This window comes from Sebastes umbrosus, chromosome 16 (assembly GCF_015220745.1).
Source record: "Sebastes umbrosus isolate fSebUmb1 chromosome 16, fSebUmb1.pri, whole genome shotgun sequence".
NCBI classification, from domain to species: Eukaryota; Metazoa; Chordata; class Actinopteri; order Perciformes; family Sebastidae; genus Sebastes; species Sebastes umbrosus.
In genome coordinates, this window is record NC_051284.1 from 16523660 (window position 1) to 16543231 (window position 19572).

At 36.8% G+C, this 19572-nt stretch overlaps 2 protein-coding genes across 3 annotated transcripts; both read right to left on the reverse strand.

The window, feature by feature from the left end:
• Nucleotide 1: 1 nt before the first annotated feature.
• Nucleotides 2-6824, reverse strand: iah1 (isoamyl acetate hydrolyzing esterase 1 (putative)). The gene is made up of 6 exons (XM_037746360.1): nucleotides 6610-6824; nucleotides 6450-6502; nucleotides 6099-6259; nucleotides 919-1080; nucleotides 683-804; nucleotides 2-374 (listed from the first exon to the last, which is right to left on the reverse strand). The coding sequence occupies exons 1-6, from the start codon at nucleotides 6670-6672 to the stop codon at nucleotides 198-200; spliced, it is 738 nt and encodes a 245-aa protein (XP_037602288.1). The 5' UTR covers nucleotides 6673-6824; the 3' UTR covers nucleotides 2-197.
• Nucleotides 6825-8237: 1413 nt separating this feature from the next.
• senp2 (SUMO specific peptidase 2) lies at nucleotides 8238-17697 on the reverse strand. Of its 2 annotated transcripts, none has more exons than XM_037746944.1 (17): nucleotides 17280-17697; nucleotides 15212-15273; nucleotides 15006-15118; nucleotides 14610-14676; nucleotides 14415-14496; nucleotides 14122-14296; nucleotides 12818-12924; nucleotides 12638-12720; nucleotides 12303-12351; nucleotides 11387-11462; nucleotides 11124-11267; nucleotides 10906-11037; nucleotides 10080-10304; nucleotides 9745-9824; nucleotides 9551-9629; nucleotides 9370-9465; nucleotides 8238-9257 (listed from the first exon to the last, which is right to left on the reverse strand). In XM_037746944.1, exons 1-17 carry the CDS (start codon nucleotides 17432-17434, stop codon nucleotides 9195-9197), a joined length of 1788 nt encoding a protein of 595 aa, XP_037602872.1. In that variant the 5' UTR covers nucleotides 17435-17697; the 3' UTR covers nucleotides 8238-9194. The 2 variants fall into 2 exon arrangements, with proteins under 2 accessions (XP_037602872.1, XP_037602871.1); XM_037746943.1 differs by having other exon boundaries at nucleotides 11124-11270; nucleotides 17280-17696.
• Nucleotides 17698-19572: the final 1875 nt, after the last annotated feature.

The following is a 19572-nucleotide window of genomic DNA, read 5'->3' on the forward strand; positions in this document are numbered from 1 at the left end:
CTCGCATTTGACATACTGGCAAAAACCAAATCACAGCTTCTTTATTGTTTCATAGCAGGAATGCAGTCCAGTGTCAGGCTCTCAGTTCACCTGGAAATTTCCAATAAGTGCATAAAAAGGGAGTGCTGGTAGCTGTTGATCTCCCCAGAATATCCAGCTCCGTAAGATCTTGAAGATATTTTCCAAAGCTCTCTCCTTCACTGGTCACAGAGTAGACTGCTCTCGGGACTCTTGGTGTCAACGTCTCCCCAGTAAGGAAGGATGAAGGGCAGGTCGGCCACACGACTCTCCAACAGCCCCCACAGGTGCTGAGCCACAAACTGGTTTCCCTTCTGTGAGAGATGCAGCCCGTCAGACAGATAGACTGAGTAGTCCTGTGCAGCAGAGGACAAAACAGGAAGGCTTTAAATTATTCATTTAGAGGAAGATGATGGGGCATTGTGAAAAATCTCAATACTGCATCTGGTCACATTAACGTCAGTGTTTTCAGTTTCTCATATTGGGACAATTATAAGATTTGAAACATTTACAAACACCAATATTAACTGCATTTATCTAAAATCGTAAATGTCCATCAAACAAAAGAAGCTTACATTCTTCCTGCCCATTAAATTTATCAGCTGATTCAAAATTCTACAGTGGCCTCTGACAACACGCAGCAGCGACCCCAACAAGTACCCACCACTCCATCTTTCTGCATCAGCGTCCAGAGGTCCAGGACATCTGCACCACACTGACTGGCAGCCTGGACACACGCCTGCGCATACTGCCCCGCTGAAGAGTTGAAACGATTGAGAGGACATCCTGAAAAAAAAGGCACAAAGAAGCACTCGTGATCTTTGTAGGCATGGAGCATAAAATTGGTCTGTGTGACGATACAAGAACAAGAGAGAGGATACAATTGTGAATGAGTGTTACCTTTCAAAATGCACTCCTTCTCCCAGGCACGCTCATTAAGAGGTGGAGGGGTGATGAAGATAACTTTGCCTGCTGACACTCCAGCTGAAGCCAGATAGCTGGTGATCTCCTTCAGGTTCTCGGCGTACTCCTGCAGAGGGACGTGCTGTTGGGGGTTTTTATCTGCATGACATGAACGGATGAAAGGAGGAAAAATCATACAGACATTAGAAAAGGATGAATAATTATTTCTGACAATATTTTCTATGTTGTTTTCAATTTTGGACAATCACAAAAAGGCCTACGCCACTCATACAGTCACTGTATGACATCTGGAAACATTTAAAGGGGCAGAAGCTGACACATCCTGACTTTTAGTCATAGTATATAGTATGTCGAAAAAGTGAAAAAAAGTCAAAGTATAGTATGTCGAAAAAAAAGTTATAGTATAATACTGTGTCGAAAAAATTGAAAAAAGTCATAGTATAGTATGTCGAAAAGTGAAAAAAGGCATATTATAGTATGTCGTAAAAAACAGTCATAGTATAGTATTCCATAAAAATGCAATAAAAAGTCATAGTATAGTATGTGATAAAAATGTAATGGTATAGTGTATCATAAAATTGTCATAGTATGTCAGATAAATGTCATAGTATAGTATGTCAGACAAAATTCATAAAAATATCATAGTAAATGCTAAACACGGTTATTCTAAAAACGGGACAATGCACTTTCACATTCAGCTCTTACAATTGAAATGCCGTTTACTGAGACACATATCCGGTCGTTGAGAAAGAGCAATCAAGTGCAGATTGACAGAACTCCGGTCTGTGTACATTTTGATAGTTTGTTAATCGGATTAAATCCAAAGTGGCAGAAATCGTGATCTCACAGGAATACGTGAAATGACCACAACCTCTTAACAGCACATTACAATTACATTAGGTTTAGGGATCAAAACTATTTTAACTTTTAAGTTAAGTTTAGGAAAGAAAAGATCATGGTGTGGGTTAAGTATGTTTGTTACGTAACTTAACTTAGGCTGCATTCCCACCAGATCAGGCATTGCTTTTGTTGCATGTCATATCCCTCTCTCTCCCCTCCCTTCCTGTCTGCTCTACTGTACAGAGACAGATAGTAACACAGGCAAAGATGCAGCACAAAGAATCTTTAAAAAAGTCTAGTCTCCAAGCCCAAGGTTACAGTGATCACATAACTATCATTATTTACTCAAATTTAGGAGATAAGCTCCTCCTGAGGCACAGAGGACACAATTGTTTAACCAAACTGTATCATACTCCCAATGAGTAAACAAATATTCACGTGCAAAATATGTATGTATTTTGTACGACATCTGTGTTTCGACATACTATACTATGACTTTTTTCGACATACTACAATATGACTTTTTTCACTTTTTTCGACATACTATAATATGACTTTTTTCGACATACTATAATATGACTTTTTTCACTTTTTTCGACACACTATAATATGACTTTTGTTTCGACATACTATAATATGACTTTTTTTTTGACATACTATAATATGACTTTTTTTCAACATACTACACTATGACTTTTTTTTTCTCGTCATGTTATACTATCGCTTTTTTTTCACTTTTTCGACATACTATACCATGACTTTTTTGCCCCCTAAAGACTTTAAAAAAAGTCTAGTCTCCAAGCCCAAGGTTACATTGATCACATAACTATCATTATTTACTCAAACTAAGGAGATAAGCTCCTCCTCAGGCACAGAGGACACAATTGTTTAACCAAACTGTATCATACTCCCAATGAGTAAACAAATATTCACGTGCAAAATATGTATGTATTTTGTACGACATCTGTGTTTCGACATACTATACTATGACTTTTTTCACTTTTTTCGACATACTACAATATGACATTTTTCGACATACTATAATATGACTTTTTTCGACATACTACAATATGACTTTTTTCACTTTTTTCGACATACTATAATATGACTTTTTTCGACATACTATAATATGACTTTTTTCGACACACTATAATATGACTTTTTTCGACATACTACACTATGACTTTTTTTCAACATACTATACTATGACTTTTTTTTTCTCGTCATGTTATACTATAGCTTTTTTTTCACTTTTTCGACATACTATACCATGACTTTTTTGCCCCCTAAAGACTCTTTAAAAAAAGTCTAGTCTCCAAGCCCAAGGTTACATTGATCACATAACTATCATTATTTACTCAAACTAAGGAGATAAGCTCCTCCTCAGGCACGGAGGACACAATTGTTTAACCAAACTGTATAATACTCCCAATGAGTAAACAAATATTCACGTGCAAAATATGTTTGTATTTTGTACGACATCTGTGTTTCGACATACTATACTATGACTTTTTTCACTTTTTTCGACATACTACAATATGACTTTTTTCGACATACTACAATATGACTTTTTTCACTTTTTTCGACATACTATAATATGACTTTTTTCGACATACTATAATATGACTTTTTTCGACACACTATAATATGACTTTTTTCGACATACTACACTATGACTTTTTTTCAACATACTATACTATGACTTTTTTTTTTCTCGTCATGTTATACTATAGCTTTTTTTTCACTTTTTCGACATACTATACCATGACTTTTTTGCCCCCTAAAGACTCTTTAAAAAAAGTCTAGTCTCCAAGCCCAAGGTTACATTGATCACATAACTATCATTATTTACTCAAACTAAGGAGATAAGCTCCTCCTCAGGCACGGAGGACACAATTGTTTAACCAAACTGTATAATACTCCCAATGAGTAAACAAATATTCACGTGCAAAATATGTTTGTATTTTGCACGACATCTGTGTTTCGACATACTATACTATGACTTTTTTCGACATACTATAATATGACTTTTTTTCGACATACTATAATATGACTTTTTTCGACATACTATAATATGACTTTTTGTCGACATACTATAATATGACTTTTTTTCGACATACTATAATTTGACTTTTTTCGACATACTATAATATGACTTTTTTCGACACACTATAATATGACTTTTTTTCGACATACTACAATATGACTTTTTTCGACACACTATAATATGACTTTTTTTCGACATACTATAATATGACTTTTTTCGACATACTATAATATGACTTTTTTCGACACACTATAATATGACTTTTTTCGACATACTACACTATGACTTTTTTTCAACATACTATACTATGACTTTTTTTTTCTCGTCATGTTATACTATAGCTTTTTTTTTCACTTTTTCGACATACTATACCATGACTTTTTTGCCCCCTAAAGACTCTTTAAAAAAAATCTAGTCTCCAAGCCCAAGGTTACATTGATCACATAACTATCATTATTTACTCAAACTAAGGAGATAAGCTCCTCCTCAGGCACGGAGGACACAATTGTTTAACCAAACTGTATAATACTCCCAATGAGTAAACAAATATTCACGTGCAAAATATGTTTGTATTTTGCACGACATCTGTGTTTCGACATACTATACTATGACTTTTTTCGACATACTATAATATGACTTTTTTTCGACATACTATAATATGACTTTTTTCGACATACTATAATATGACTTTTTGTCGACATACTATAATATGACTTTTTTTCGACATACTATAATTTGACTTTTTTCGACATACTATAATATGACTTTTTTCGACACACTATAATATGACTTTTTTTCGACATACTACAATATGACTTTTTTCGACACACTATAATATGACTTTTTTTCGACATACTATAATATGACTTTTTTCGACATACTATAATATGACTTTTTTCGACACACTATAATATGACTTTTTTCGACATACTACACTATGACTTTTTTTCAACATACTATACTATGACTTTTTTTTTCTCGTCATGTTATACTATAGCTTTTTTTTTCACTTTTTCGACATACTATACCATGACTTTTTTGCCCCCTAAAGACTCTTTAAAAAAAATCTAGTCTCCAAGCCCAAGGTTACATTGATCACATAACTATCATTATTTACTCAAACTAAGGAGATAAGCTCCTCCTGAGGCACGGAGGACACAATTGTTTAACCAAACTGTATAATACTCCCAATGAGTAAACAAATATTCACGTGCAAAATATGTTTGTATTTTGCACGACATCTGTGTTTCGACATACTATACTATGACTTTTTTCGACATACTATAATATGACTTTTTTTCGACATACTATAATATGACTTTTTTCGACATACTATAATTTGACTTTTTTCGACATACTATAATATGACTTTTTTTCGACATACTATAATTTGACTTTTTTCGACATACTATAATATGACTTTTTTCGACACACTATAATATGACTTTTTTTCGACATACTACAATATGACTTTTTTCGACACACTATAATATGACTTTTTTTCGACATACTACAATATGACTTTTTTCGACACACTATAATATGACTTTTTTTCGACATACTATAATATGACTTTTTTTCGACATACTATAATATGACTTTTTTCGACATACTATACTATGACTTTTTTCGACATACTATAATTTGACTTTTTTCGACATACTATAATTTGACTTTTTTCGACATACTATAATATGACTTTTTTCGACATACTATAATTTGACTTTTTTCGACATACTATAATATGACTTTTTTCGACATACTATAATTTGACTTTTTTCGACATACTATAATTTGACTTTTTTCGACATACTATAATATGACTTTTTTCGACATACTATAATTTGACTTTTTTCGACATACTATAATTTGACTTTTTTCGACACACTATAATATGACTTTTTTCGACATACTATAATTTGACTTTTTTCGACACACTATAATATGACTTTTTTCGACATACTATAATGACTTTTTTCAGTTTTTTCGAAATATAACTTTGACTTTTTTTTTCACTTTTTCAACATACAATATTCTGACTTTTTTTCTACGTACTATACTATGACTAAAAGTCAGGATGTGTCAGCTTCTGCCCCTTTAAATGTTTTCAGATACCATACATCTGTGTACGACGTCTTTTGTAAGAAGAAAATAATTATAGAGATCTATACTTCTGAAATCAGACACAGAGAGTTTGCAGCAAAAATATGTATCACCACTAAACTTCTTAAACTGTCATTAGAGGGTTTATGTGTGTGTGACTCTGTACCTTCCAGTGAACAGTCGTTGGCTCCAAAGAAGACAGTGACAGCAGCTATGTTGTTGTTGTTGTCTGCTGAGTTTGGGCTGTTGTTGATGAGGCGAGGAAGAACTATCTTAGCCCATCTGGAGTTGTAGCCAGAGAATCCTCTGTTTACTACATCACACTTCCTACAAGGACACATATGTCAGATTCAGAGATTAGTGGAAAGCACACTATTTAGTTTGGTTGCTGTTGTGACTTGAATTCATTTTTAATTCATAACTCTAAACAGCTGTTACTAAAATACATAAGAAATTAGATGAGCACTTCCATTAAGGTTACAACAAATGAAGAACTGATATATAGGAAACTACTTACCTTGCTAGTTTGTCTGCAATTTCTGCACCAAAACCACTGGCTTGAAATGAAAACTGAAAGAATCAACAGCACAGTTAGCTACCAGCATGTATTATGCAAGCTGTATTATGCTGTTTTGCATAACACAACAGTCATTAAAGTGGATTTATTATGAGCTCACCTGTGTGATGGAGTCCCCAAATAAAATCACTTTAGGCCAAACTACTGTTTTGAAGTTAGGCATGATAACTGGCTGATAAAACCAAAACAAAGACCAAACTTTCTACTTCTCTTCTAAGTTTTAATGTTAGAGTTAGAACACATGGACGCTTCTTCTTCCTTCAGTTCTTCCTGTTCTTCTTCTTATTATTATTATTATTCGTCTTCTTCTTCTTCGTTGGAGTTTTTTATGGCGGTTTGCAAACAACTTCATGTTGCATTACTGCCACCAGCTGGTCTGGAGTGGATCAGGATTTTAACTAGTCACTAGTTTTACAGCTAAAGAAAATCCCACATGCAATCAGTATTATACAGTGTAGTACCACCAAGATTACTTCACACATCAATGATCTCCTCATGGTTGTACTACAACACTTAGTTTGGAAAAATATGCTTTTGCATAATTTTGGTGAATTTTTAATGGGATAAATATTCAATAACTTCAGTATTATAAAGTGTAGTGCCATCAAAATGTCTTAATTAGTTTAATAAGTATAATCAGGAAGAGACCATTGGTGTGTGAAGTGATTTTGGTGGTACTACACTGCATAATACTGAAGTTATTGAATATTTTGCCATTAAAAATTCAAAAGAATTATGCAATATAATGTTTTTTCTAAACTAAATGTTGTAGTACAACCATGAGGAGGTCATTGGTGTGTGAAGTAATTTTGATGGTACACATTACTTTTTTAAATTTAGATATTTAGCTAAATAATGCAGTTTTTGCATAGTAATTTAAAACATAAACAAAAAACATGTCATTATAACAGAAATGACAAACGTATACAAAAGGCACATGATCAAAATCAAAACTATGATTTATTGACTCACTATTGCATAGTTTGGATTTAATATCTTATCACTTTGACTTAGAAAAATCAAAATGTGGATTTATATCAATGAGGGTAGGCTAAATAAAAATGATCATAAAGCAAGATGTAAGCATTCTGCTCTTATCGTTTCCTGTTCTTGTTTTGATTGTCAGAATAAAAGCTGCAAACTTCGCCTAAAAAAAATGTTAGAAAATCGAAAGGCAGGCATAAAGTCCAAATAAATAGCTTAGAAATTACTAAGTATAATATTAATAATCGATTTGTTGAATGTTCCCCTCTACATTTTAGGCAAAAAATGCCATTTTGGGACATTTCAACATTTGTATTACACGCAATGTGTATATTACATGAACTACATGGAAGTTACTGAAGAAAAATCATGAATTTCCATAAAAATATTTATAAATATGTACGCTCCCAGGAGGTGCATGCAGATCTCGGCGGGCAGGCACAACACCGGCACTCTGGAGAAATATAGTTATACAATATAGAGATACACACTGGGGCATTGTATGAAATACAAATATGCACCTTTTACTGCAGGTTTATTGCCCCGTGTTTTAATGATTCTCAATAACTAATAGAATTTGTACTAGTTGCGTGTCTGCTCCCCAGTTTGCGTTACAATCCCTGATGTAGCAGACTACCAAGACTGTTTACATTTGTAATATAATATTGAGTAATATAAATTTTAGATCATGCCTTCCAGCTCCAGTTGAAGCAGGAGTCATTTAAGATATCAAACTCCAATTTAAAAAAAATGAAATACTTTATTACAGGGAGGAAAAAAAAAAGAAAAAGAAAATCACATTTTTAAAGCATGAACTCAAGCATGCATGTGTGTACAGTAGTTTGCTATGCAGTATACTATACTGTAAGTCAATGGATAGCCCTAAGTAGCCTCTTGCAATATGCTCATGTAAAAGAGTCACATATGAAACAGCGCCTTATGTTACATACGGGGAAACAACTATTAATGCTCCACTCGCGGAGGAAAAACAAACTATACACACTCCAAAAACACTTTCTCATCCAGTCAAGTCATAAATAATAACAAAACAAACATACTACAAGCGCTCAACCATGCATATTTTTTCACTGAAAAGGGGAATGGAAAGGAGGTATTTTCATTTTCATTGTCTATTTCACAGAGAGAGATCGAGTTTCATGATTAAATAGCATTTTAGTTGGTTTTCATCCACTCTGTTGATCATAACTGGGAAGGGATCAGCCAAATTACCCTAAAATGTCACTGCAACAATCTACTTCAACAAATTGTGAGTTGTGTGACACCAAGTAATTTCCCCAAATATACAAAAGCATGCTCTTCGTTGAGCTCAGTGTCAGAGGGCTGAAGGCACTTCAGGCAGAACTTCAAACAGAAGAACCAACAATCCAAAGTCAATAAAAAAGCCATTCAGTCAGTAGTGCCAAAACTTGTGTAACACATACACGTCTTCCATCCAGTCTCCAACTCCAACTCAGAGATTACAAAGTGACAATACGTCCCCGACAGAAAAAAGGGACTTTTAAGACTAATGTTATAATTTCTCCAGACCAGAACAGCTACACTGGGTTAGATTTCAGTCAGTTGAGTCCACTTCTTTGGCCCATTCATTTATTTTTTCTTCACCATGTAGTTACTGTACACAGATGTTGCTCCCATTGAGAGAGTCACTGTTAGGCGGTTGATTGAGATTGTTGCGATCCTCTATAGCAGCTTCTGATTGAGGATTTCCCAAATCATTAATTTCCTGAAGAGTGGCATGTGGCACTGTAGACAAAGAGGCAAATGTTACTTTCAGTGTTTATATTAAAAAAATGTTGTAGGAAATAAAATGAAACAAAAAAAGTGTTACTATAGTAGCGGAAAACAAAGTGTATACCTGTCTAAAGGTGAGAGGCCTTCCTTTTGCGATATAGTCAGCATATTTACAGGCAAAAACACCACAGTCACTGCCATTTCTCTGCTGGGGAATCTCCTATAGAGGCATGTGCATTAATCGAAAACATTAATCTCAGTAAAAAATAAAATATTCAATTTAGTGATGAATCACTTTGACTTACCTTCAAGCTTCCAATAGTCCATTTGGGGCTGTCAAGCTCTCTGCCTTTCTTTACTTTGTGCTCCTCTTTAAGGTAGAGTCTGGAAAATGAGCATATTGATGCCATTAATTGTGCAAGAATACAGGGAGAGATATGGAAAAAAGCAGTTAAAATGGCCAGATAACCAAAAGCATAAGAACACAATGAGGACTCACAGTAAAAGACTACAGATGTCATCGTGCCTCTGGCCCATCGAATCATATGACTTCACCGTCTTTGACTTGAAATCAATCACCTGGAATGAAAGAGAGAGGGAAGGAATAAGTTAAAATATATAGTATAATTACCCCCCTTGGATTTTTTTGTAACACTGAACCACAGTGGATGTAATTAGGATTTTTCACACTGATTGACATAAAGGAAATACTTAGAAGTGACAAATGGATTATCAAGAACTGCTCAAGCGTCTGCCAAGAATCTCCAACTAAAAAGGAGGAATGTGACATTGGGGAACAAACACACATCTGTAGTCATTGTGCTTCTGACTCACAGCCATTGCCCAGTGGACGCCCAGGTGCAGAGGGACCAGGATGAGGTCGTAGAGGAAGAGGTCGACAGCCTTGGTCCAGCGCTTCACAGCAGCGTGTCCTCCAGCCTGCCCGCCTCCTCCGCCCCGCAGCTTCGGGAAGAAGAAGGTGCTGAACGAGTAGATTTTTAATCCTGCTGCTTCACCGGAGCACCGCTCCATGACCAGAGACAGGTAGAAGTTCATCACCTTGGTAAACGAAACAGAGAAAACACAATATAATGCATGTTAAAAAATAGTTCTTAAATATGATATAAGACTTATTATCATCTCTTAGTTTTGATACAGTATGCTGCCAGTGACATAGATGACACAGAAAACAGTGTTTGGTACAGTATATTCATTGAATCCATCCTGTCAATCACAAGGTAGCCTTGCCCTAAAGCATGCCCTGCTTTATGGTCTATTTGACTCTAAATGGGACCATAATTTACTAAATGAACATCATGCTGTATTGAAGAAGACTTGAAACTAGAGATTGAGACCATAAACTCATGTTTACAATGTTTACTGAGGTAATAAATCAAGTGAGAAGTAGGCTCATTTTCTCATAGACTTCTATACAATCAGACTTCTTTTTGCAACGAGAGGAGTCGCCTCCTGCTGGCTATTAGAAAGAATGCAGGTTGAGGCACTTCAACATTGGCTTAACTTATCAGACCCTGAAGTTGCCCACCCTGTCGCTCTGTGTGTCTCCAAGGTTGCTTGTATTTCATAGAAATTAAATCTAAATTGGCATCCCAGATGTAATTAACTTAATCAAAACTGTCTCCACACTCTCAGTACATACCTCATCGTTGAGCCAGCCGCCTTCCTGCAGTGTGGCCAGGTCTCTCTGTGTGATGCGTAGCTTGAAAGCTGCGCTGAGAACAAGGTTGGGATCACTCTGAGCCAGAGCAAAACTCACCTCCGCTGCCATTTCCTACACACAAAGATGACAAATACATGAAACAAAAGATATTGCATGAAAGCTTTCTTCAACACACGCCACACTCCTCGCCATCTCACCTTGGTCAGCCTGGGTATGTCCTCATCGATGTGCCTTGTATGTGCAGAATGTGTGTCTGGGAGACTGACGGCAGGGGTTTCTCTGTCCACTAGATTGAGGCGAGTGGCAACTTCTGTAGAAAGGTCCAAATCTGCTGCCTGTTTCTGCTGCAACACAGGTCGACATAATAGACAGAAATAATACATTTCCCTTTTCCGCCCAGAATTATAACTTAATGGGGTGCTTTGACATGTCGTGAAATAGCGAGAGAAATTACAAATACCTTTGCACATCTAACAGGCTGTGTGTCCTCAAAGGCTCCACTGAACGTCTTACTAAAAGTCAAGCTGCTACTCCACCTGGAGATGAATCATATAGAAGTTAGTAACATAAGCAGAATGAATCGGTATACATGACACACGCATACGCTGCCGTTCAAAAGTTTGGAATCTCCTGCCACAAAATAGGGAACAGTCAGATGGCCGAGAGGACTGCTCTATATCTTTGAATGGTCTCTCATGTTTTTAGATTGTAGAAAGTCTTCTTTACAAATAGATGTTACTTTGTATGAAGGTTTTGTTTTGTACATGGAGAACAAAACGCTGTCTTATGGTTCAACCAGACTGACAATTGAAAGGACAGATAGAGACAAAGATCCCTCTGAGCAACAGTTCAGTAAGAATAGAAGAAAAGACCAGTCGTCGTTGAAAGAAGCTTAGCATCAATATATGTGCAGATTTAAATAAGAACAGGTTCCTGTTTCAGAGACAAGTGCTCAATAATGTCTTTAACAAGCTGATCTATTCTTCAAACTTCACAATAGAAATATAAGGTTAGTCTAGGAGGGTTAGCACTATTGGAATATCAGCTGAACATACTATAGACTGACAAATCACAGCTTAAACCTATTCAGTCTAACCACTGAGTAGACTGCAGAGGGCCGAAAGAAAACAGCTTCCCAAAATATTTAGAGCCCAAATGCACCGTTGTGGTTCAATAATGATCGAGAGTGACTTACGCTTTTCTGGACTAGAAAACGAATTCGAAATCGAAGGGTATTTGGGGGGAAATGAATATGGGGACATCGTCGACTAAATGGACCGAAGAAAAACATCAATAAAACAAATGCATCAATATAACAGGTGGTTCAAAACTTTTGAACAGCAGCGTATATATATACATAGACATACTACACTAACCTGTCCTTGGTTGCAGATGTATTTCTCCATGTAAACACACTTGGGGCAGCTGTGCAAAAAAAAGACAAGCGACAGTTGAGCAGGGTAGATTCATTAGAACATTTTTACTGATGTGGACACATTTCAATCTAGTTTGAATCAACTGGCTGTGTAATGTGAAAACTGGTCTGTTTATTCAAGGAATTGTTTAAATCCATTAAAAAAAAAAAAAAAGTAGGAAATAATTACAACTTAACTACAACTCTGAAATAAAAGCATCCCTTAAAACTACCCATCACAAACAAATACATTTACAGATTCAGATCAGTTATCAGTAAGGTGAACAGGCGTCTTACTTGTGTATCCCGACTTCCATGGCACCGATTCAAAGGCTTTTCCTGAAGCAACAGTTTTGTGATCAACCTGTGAAAGCGACTCACTGGGAGGAAAAGGAGAAGAGGATATGAGAGTAGCTAATGTCCTACGGTATGTTGTTAAATGGACCCTGATGACATGAATAATGGGGTTATACTCACTCTTGCGGTTTAGTTTGGTTGAAAGGTAGTGGTTGGCTTTTGCTGTATTTCTCGGTTACCATCTCCAGCAAACGCCTGTAGTGCTCCTTATTGTTCTGCTTTATGGTCTGAAGGAAGAACCCAAATATATGATAACTGACAGCCATGTGGTACAGAAAGCAGGATTAGTGATGAATGCAACTTAAAACTACATTAGTTACTCTAAATGCTGAAAGCGGTAAATGGGAGTAACTGGTTAAAACTTAATTAGACAGAAATCGTGTGAGTGAATTTTACTCCTTCGACTCCTTTGGTTTGAGTTCATTTAGAAACAGTGTTTGTCCACCAGAGAGCACTGACAAGTTTATTTTTACGCTGTAAAATGTCCCACTCATTATGTATTTTGGTCACCTTTTCTTCCGCTCAAAAAAAAAAAAAGGATCCGTATCAAAATTTTTTATGTATTTATGTTAAATAATAATATATACTATAAGTGGGTATATCATTATTGGATTTTTTAAACTTCCAAATATTGTTATCAATGCTGGCGTCAAAAATCGAGTATCAGACGGGATTTTAAAGACGTCCAGGTTCATAACAATTGTACAAACAATGACAGATTATCCAAAGTATCCTTATCCCAAAATATCCTCACAAATTTCTTAAACGCACTGACGCAACTAGGGACTTTTAGGCTGTAGCAGGCTCAGTTTTAAAGCTAAAGTGAAGATACTGGTATCATATGAAACTACAAAACATGTCATACTAGCTTGTCGCAAAGGAGGCTAAATAACGCTCCAAATTTACGCTAAATTTGGGCGAGGAAAAACTCTAATGGCGATTTTCAAATGGGTCTCTTGACCTCTGACCTCAAGATATGTGAATGAAAATGGGTTCTATGGGTACCCACGAGTCTCCTCTTTACAGTCATGCCCACTTTATGATAATGACATGAAGTTTGGGGCAAGTCATAGTCAAGTCAGCACACTGACACACTGACAGCTGTTATTGCCTGTTGGACTGCAAGTTGACATGTTATGATTTGAGCATATTTTTTATGCTAAGTGCAGTACCTGTGAGGGTTTCTGGACAATTTTTGTCACTGTTTTGTGTTGTTAATTGATTTACAATAATAAATATATACATACATTTGCATAAAGCAGCATATTTGCCCACTCCCATGTTGATAAGGCTATTAAATACTTAACACATCACCATTTAAGGTACATTTTGAACAGATAAATAATGTTGGATTAAACACGATTAAATATTTTAATCGATTGACAGCCCTACAAATAACAAATAATAATAATTGACTATTTTACCTCTTCCACGGTAAGACTGGGCTTGTAGCAGCGGTTGTATCCAAAGCCATTGCATGTTAGATCAGGGTTAGTGGTTCCCACCCTTGGAGCAGGTCTGGGGGGCAGCAGCTGGAGGGAGCCTCTCCTCTCCCTGTCCTTCCCCCTGTCGGGGAGCCCTGCAGACAGCCCTGCCGCACTGGATTCAAAAACATTATGTACATTAGCAAAGGAGCATTTTCAAAAGGTGATACAGCCCTGTGGGTATATATTTACAGCAAACTGGGAGAGCGAAAAGGAGCTGGACCGTGACTTGCCTGTATTTCCTCATTAAAGGAGGTGAGGAGCTCTGAAAGGGATTCTTCCCACTCCTCTCATTCACTCCACCTACTGGTTTATCTGTGGAGAAAACAACCAAATGACACTGGGGATAAGAGTGCGGATGAAATAAAAGGACATAAATACAGTCAACAGATCATTCTTCTCCTGCAGTAACAGCCGTCCTCACTTACTCATTCTCCACTCAGAACTGTTCAGCCACGAGGTGTGGAGCTCATCTATCCCCATCAGAGTAACGGGCTGGATCAAAACAGGAAATACAAGGTAATTCAAGATGGAGAATACAAATCACAAATGTAACGGCAGAGAATCAAACTTAAGCTGTGGTTATTTACTGTTCCTGATCTACTTGTCCAAACTCTACAAGATAAAACTGTTTTAAGCATTCAATGTAGTGTAACCGTCACATTGACTCAAACGCAACTTAATGAACCACTTGTGATCAGATCTTTCTTCCCCATTCACACTTTATATTACATTTAGGAATCTGCTCTGTGTGGATCAGACTGTAATTTCAATGTATCAAACTTCAAATGCACATGTGTGATGGAGGAAGTTGGAGCACAAACCTGCGTATCTTCATAATGTCTGGACTTCTCAAACCTGGTCTTCAGCGGGTTCCGCAGCCTGAGCAGACCCGCTACCCCGGCCACCGTCTTCTTCACAAAGTTAATCACTACATCTGACACACAGGACACCACAAATCAACAACGGGCTTCATTTGTGGGAGACTTTTGGAATTAATATCAAGATTTTTCTGTTTTCTTAAACAAACCTCGCCTCCGTCTTTTCACCTCTACCGGGTCACTCTGGCAAACACCGTCTGCGACATCAACACTGCAACAGGGAAAACAAAGTTTGAGATGGGTTATTCTAACAATATCAAATATCACAATATTCCCGACTCAATAACATAAATATCAACAATGAGATTCAATTTGTGCCTCTCTTACATTTTGATTAAGTTGACAAGTTGTTTAGATACACCTGCCTAAAATGTGTTCAGTCTAATACAACCGTTCTGTAATAAATCCTATTTTAATGAAGGCTATAATGATCACTTTGGGTCAATATTGTTTTAGAGAGGTGTTGATTCAACTTTATGGTCATTTAGGAGGCTGCAGTTTGTGGTGTTTCTACTCTTTAGTGTACTGGTATTGATATAAATGGGGTAGACAAAATATTTGGGCTGACACTAACAACTTTCTTTATCGAGTAATCTGCCAAGTTTGTCTGGGAAACTATGATTAAGTCCAAGGTGACATCTTCAAACATCTTGTCTTGTCTGAACAAAATTCAAAGATATTCAGTTTCAGTGATATAAAAACAGAGAAAAGCAGCAAATCCTCAATTTTGAGAGGCTTAAAACAGAGAATATTTGGTATTGTTGCTTAACAAATAATCTTAATGATTAGGCGATTAACTAAATAGTTGCCAATTATTTGGAAAGCGAGATAACTGGTTGCTCTGTGTATTCAACCATAAGGTAAAATGTGTCGGGTACTCTTGGAAAACGGGGGAAAGAAATCAGGATAGACAGGAAGGCAATCCAGGCACTCCAAAATACTAAAACAAGTGGCAACGAGGAAGGAAATATATTAAAAAGCCTTTATTGTAGCGGCTAAATCATGAAAAAAGCCAACATGTTTCGACCACTGTAGGTCTTGGTCAGGGCATTCAACAAACAAACAAAGTGGATTTGGCCTCACCTATTATTATATTGACAACCAATGGGAAGCAATCACATGATCACCACAATACTACAAAATATCATGGAGAAATAACAAAGAAACAAGTAATTTATATACATCATACATAGAATAATTGCCAATAATTTTTCTGCCAATATGAAATGTAATGTATTATTATACCTCACTGATATAAATAGGGGTGGCATACTATTAAAAACACCTCTCTCAATACAATGAAATTCAACTGTACCATAAACTACAGCCTCCTAAATTACCATGAAGTTGACTCAACACCTCTCAAAAACAGTTTGAACAAACATTATAACCTTCATAAAGGTTATAATGTATCGCAGTGCTGTTATATTAGTCTGCATTAGTATCAGCTAGGTGTAAAGGTGTGAAAGTGTACCTTGGGTTAACTAGCCCAAACATTACATTTAGGAGGCTGTTAGTACCTTTAATCATCCTGTAAACAAACTCATGTAAACTACTTTTTTGCTGCTTTTAGAAAAGCAGCAAATCTTCAAATTTGAGAGGCTTAAAACAGAGAATATTTGGTGTTTTTGATTAACAAATAATCATCATGATTAGGCAATTATTAGTTTTCTGCCAATATGTCAATCTCTCAATACAATTCAACTGAACCATGAACTACAGCCTCCTAAATGACCATGTAGTTGACTCAACACCTCTCTAAAACAGTTTGAACAAACATTATAACCTTCATAAAGGTTATAATTTATTGCAGTGCTGTTATATTAGTCTGCATTAGTATCAGCTAGGTGTAGAGGTGTGAAAGTGTACCATGGGTTAACTAGCCCAAACATTACATCTGGGAGGCTGTTAGTACCTTTAACGACCGCTCAGTTAACTGACCGTTAGTGTCATTTAACTGAACGTTAGTGTCAGTTAACTGAACGTTAGCTGATTAGATGACCGTTAACTGACCGTTAGTGTCCTTTAACTGAACGTTAGTGTCAGTTGGTTAACGTTAGCAGGTTAGATGATCGTTACAGGTTAAATAGCTTTAGATAACGTTTAATTACATCATCAAATAACCAAGGGGGTACAATGGTGTACCAAACAATTCAACTATTATTAGTGAACACATAGACAGAGTACATAAACAGTGTTTAATGTTGACCAACCGACCTCTGGTAGTTTCGTTTCGCCGGTCTGCTGCTGTGGTTCTCCCGCCGCTGGACCTCCTCCTCACTAACGTCTCCTCTCCCGGGCCACTCGGTGGGGTTTTGTCCCGTAACGGGCTCAAACAGCGACGAGAGTCCGTCAACTATCCATCCATACATCCCAGACAAATACGAGAAGAGTGTAGCGTGGTCTTCTGCGCGGTCCAGGACTATTTCACCACAGATAAAGACGTCAAACTACGGATCTACGACACACCAACCTGCCCGTTGGGTTAGCTTAGCTTAGCGTGTTAGCAACACTGTGCTGCGAAGGATGTGTCGGTCACGAACGAGCCGGTTCAAAGAGCCGGCACTTTTAAGTGAACGATAAGAAACGGCTCCCGTCCGAGAGCCGTTTCTTTTTTTATTTTTTCTTTAATTAAATCAAGGCAGAATGATAGGACGATCTTCTCCGCGCCACGGGCACTCCATTCACTGATGGTACGTGTCCACAGGCTTCGTGCTTTCCACGCTCCCCATTCATTGTCTATGTAAGCAGCCATGCAATGCATTCTGGTAGTGTGGCGGCGCGATTCGAGAAACGGAGCATCACAACGCCCGCTCCTCATTTGCATAAAGTTGAGGTCTAGTCTACTTTATGTAAATCACGGGCGTCCGACGCGACTCGCCGCCTCTCGAAACTCCTGAGAATCTTTTAAAATAAACGTTGTCGATCCAAAAAAAGACAGATTCAGCAACTGCATGGCTTATTTCTCACCTCAAATGTTTTCAGAAACACATTTCGGTGAACTATTTTATTGAAATAAGAGAAGAAAGTTTCCAAACGAGCCTCCATACTGTTTCCGGTTTGAAAGCTGGGAGCAGCAGCCAACGGAGTGAAAGCGTTCGTCCAATCAGGAGCATATTGCCTTGTGTCTAGTGACAGCCCACCGAGCGTCCAATGTTGGGTAGCGTTGCGTCCCCTCGCGATAAAAAACGCCACTGTGGACACGTACCATAAGAGTTTTTTTCTTTTTACTTAATTCAAGGCAGAATGATAGGATGATCTTCTCCGTGCCACGGGCACTCCATGCACTGACTATGACTGAACGTTGTGTTAATGACGTCCGTTCGACCAATCAGGTGATGAACAGACAAGGATCATACCATCAAGCAGGAAAGGGGCGGAGGTGCGCGGCGCACTGACAGTCTGCAGGTACAGAGCAGGAGGGAGAGGAGGAGAGAAAGAGAGAGGAGTGCGGTGCACGAATAGCAGACAAGATGAGTGACAGTCGGAAACGAAGCAGCATGTAAAATGATTGTATTCTGGAAATTATAAGGTTTAAAATAATTATATTGGATAAATTAAGTGATATATGTGCACACATACTTTCTCATAGGTCAAAACAGCGCTAAATTTGGCTGAATTATAAAAGGCAGAAGTGGTAAAAACGAAGAGCCGTTTGGGAGCCAAAAGAGCCGGCTCTTCTTGGTGAGCTGAGCCAAATGATCTGGCTCACTAAAAAGAGCCGAATTTCCCATCACTACTGTTCTGTTGAGATGCGAAAGGTTGTGCGTCATTCAGTGTTGATGTCTCACGTGGTGCGAACGATTTATACACCTACGGAAAATGAGTGGGCGGAGTTATGAAGTACATTTGGAAAGTGAGAGAAGAAATGGAGGAACTACTACAAGCGGCTTCTGCGGACTTCATAAACAAACGAACCCCTGACCGAGAGGGCAAAGAGCGTCAGAGGCAGATCAGCCTACTGGCTGCTGCTGATGAGCCGCTCAGATATCGATTATTTGTTACATAATAATGGTCAATATCCCAGTTACTACATCTCAGTGACTCCCAAGAAGACAAACATATAAAATAAATAATAAATTATAATAATAATAATAATAATAATAATAAATAATAAATAATAAATAATAAATAACACATAAATAATAATATATAACAAATAATAAATAATAAAAATACATAAATGATAATTAACAAATAACTAATAAAAAATACATTAATAATAAATAACAAATAATAAATAACAAATGATAAATAATACATAAATAATAATAAATAATAAATAATAGGGACAGGTATTTATTGTCTAGGAGTTGATTATGTTTAAATTAAGGAATCAAGAGTGTAATCAATTAAAACAAAAGTCAAGGGTCATTTCAGGAAAAACAAAAAGAAAATATTAAATTATTAAACAAAATGCTCGTTAAATCAAAATTATGATGGGTAAAAATGACTCAAAATGATAATAAATATATAGTAAATAAGCTTAGTAATAGTGTTTGATTCAAAT

Bases quoted from the DNA above. Each gene is read 5' to 3' on its own strand.
- iah1 (XM_037746360.1), bottom strand. From the start codon at position 6,672: ATGCCTAACTTCAAAACAGTAGTTTGGCCTAAAGTGATTTTATTTGGG. The intron at 6,260-6,449 runs GTAAGTAGTTTC...GTGTCCTTGTAG, and splicing joins ATTGCAGACAAACTAGCAAG to GAAGTGTGATGTAGTAAACA. The intron at 1,081-6,098 runs GTACAGAGTCAC...CATGTCATGCAG, and splicing joins CAACGACTGTTCACTGGAAG to ATAAAAACCCCCAACAGCAC.
- senp2 (XM_037746943.1), bottom strand. From the start codon at position 17,434: ATGTATGGATGGATAGTTGACGGACTCTCGTCGCTGTTTGAGCCCGTT. The intron at 11,038-11,123 runs GTGAGATGGCGA...CTTTGTGTGTAG, and splicing joins ACATACCCAGGCTGACCAAG to GAAATGGCAGCGGAGGTGAG. The intron at 9,630-9,744 runs GTGAGTCCTCAT...CTCATTTTCCAG, and splicing joins GACATCTGTAGTCTTTTACT to ACTCTACCTTAAAGAGGAGC.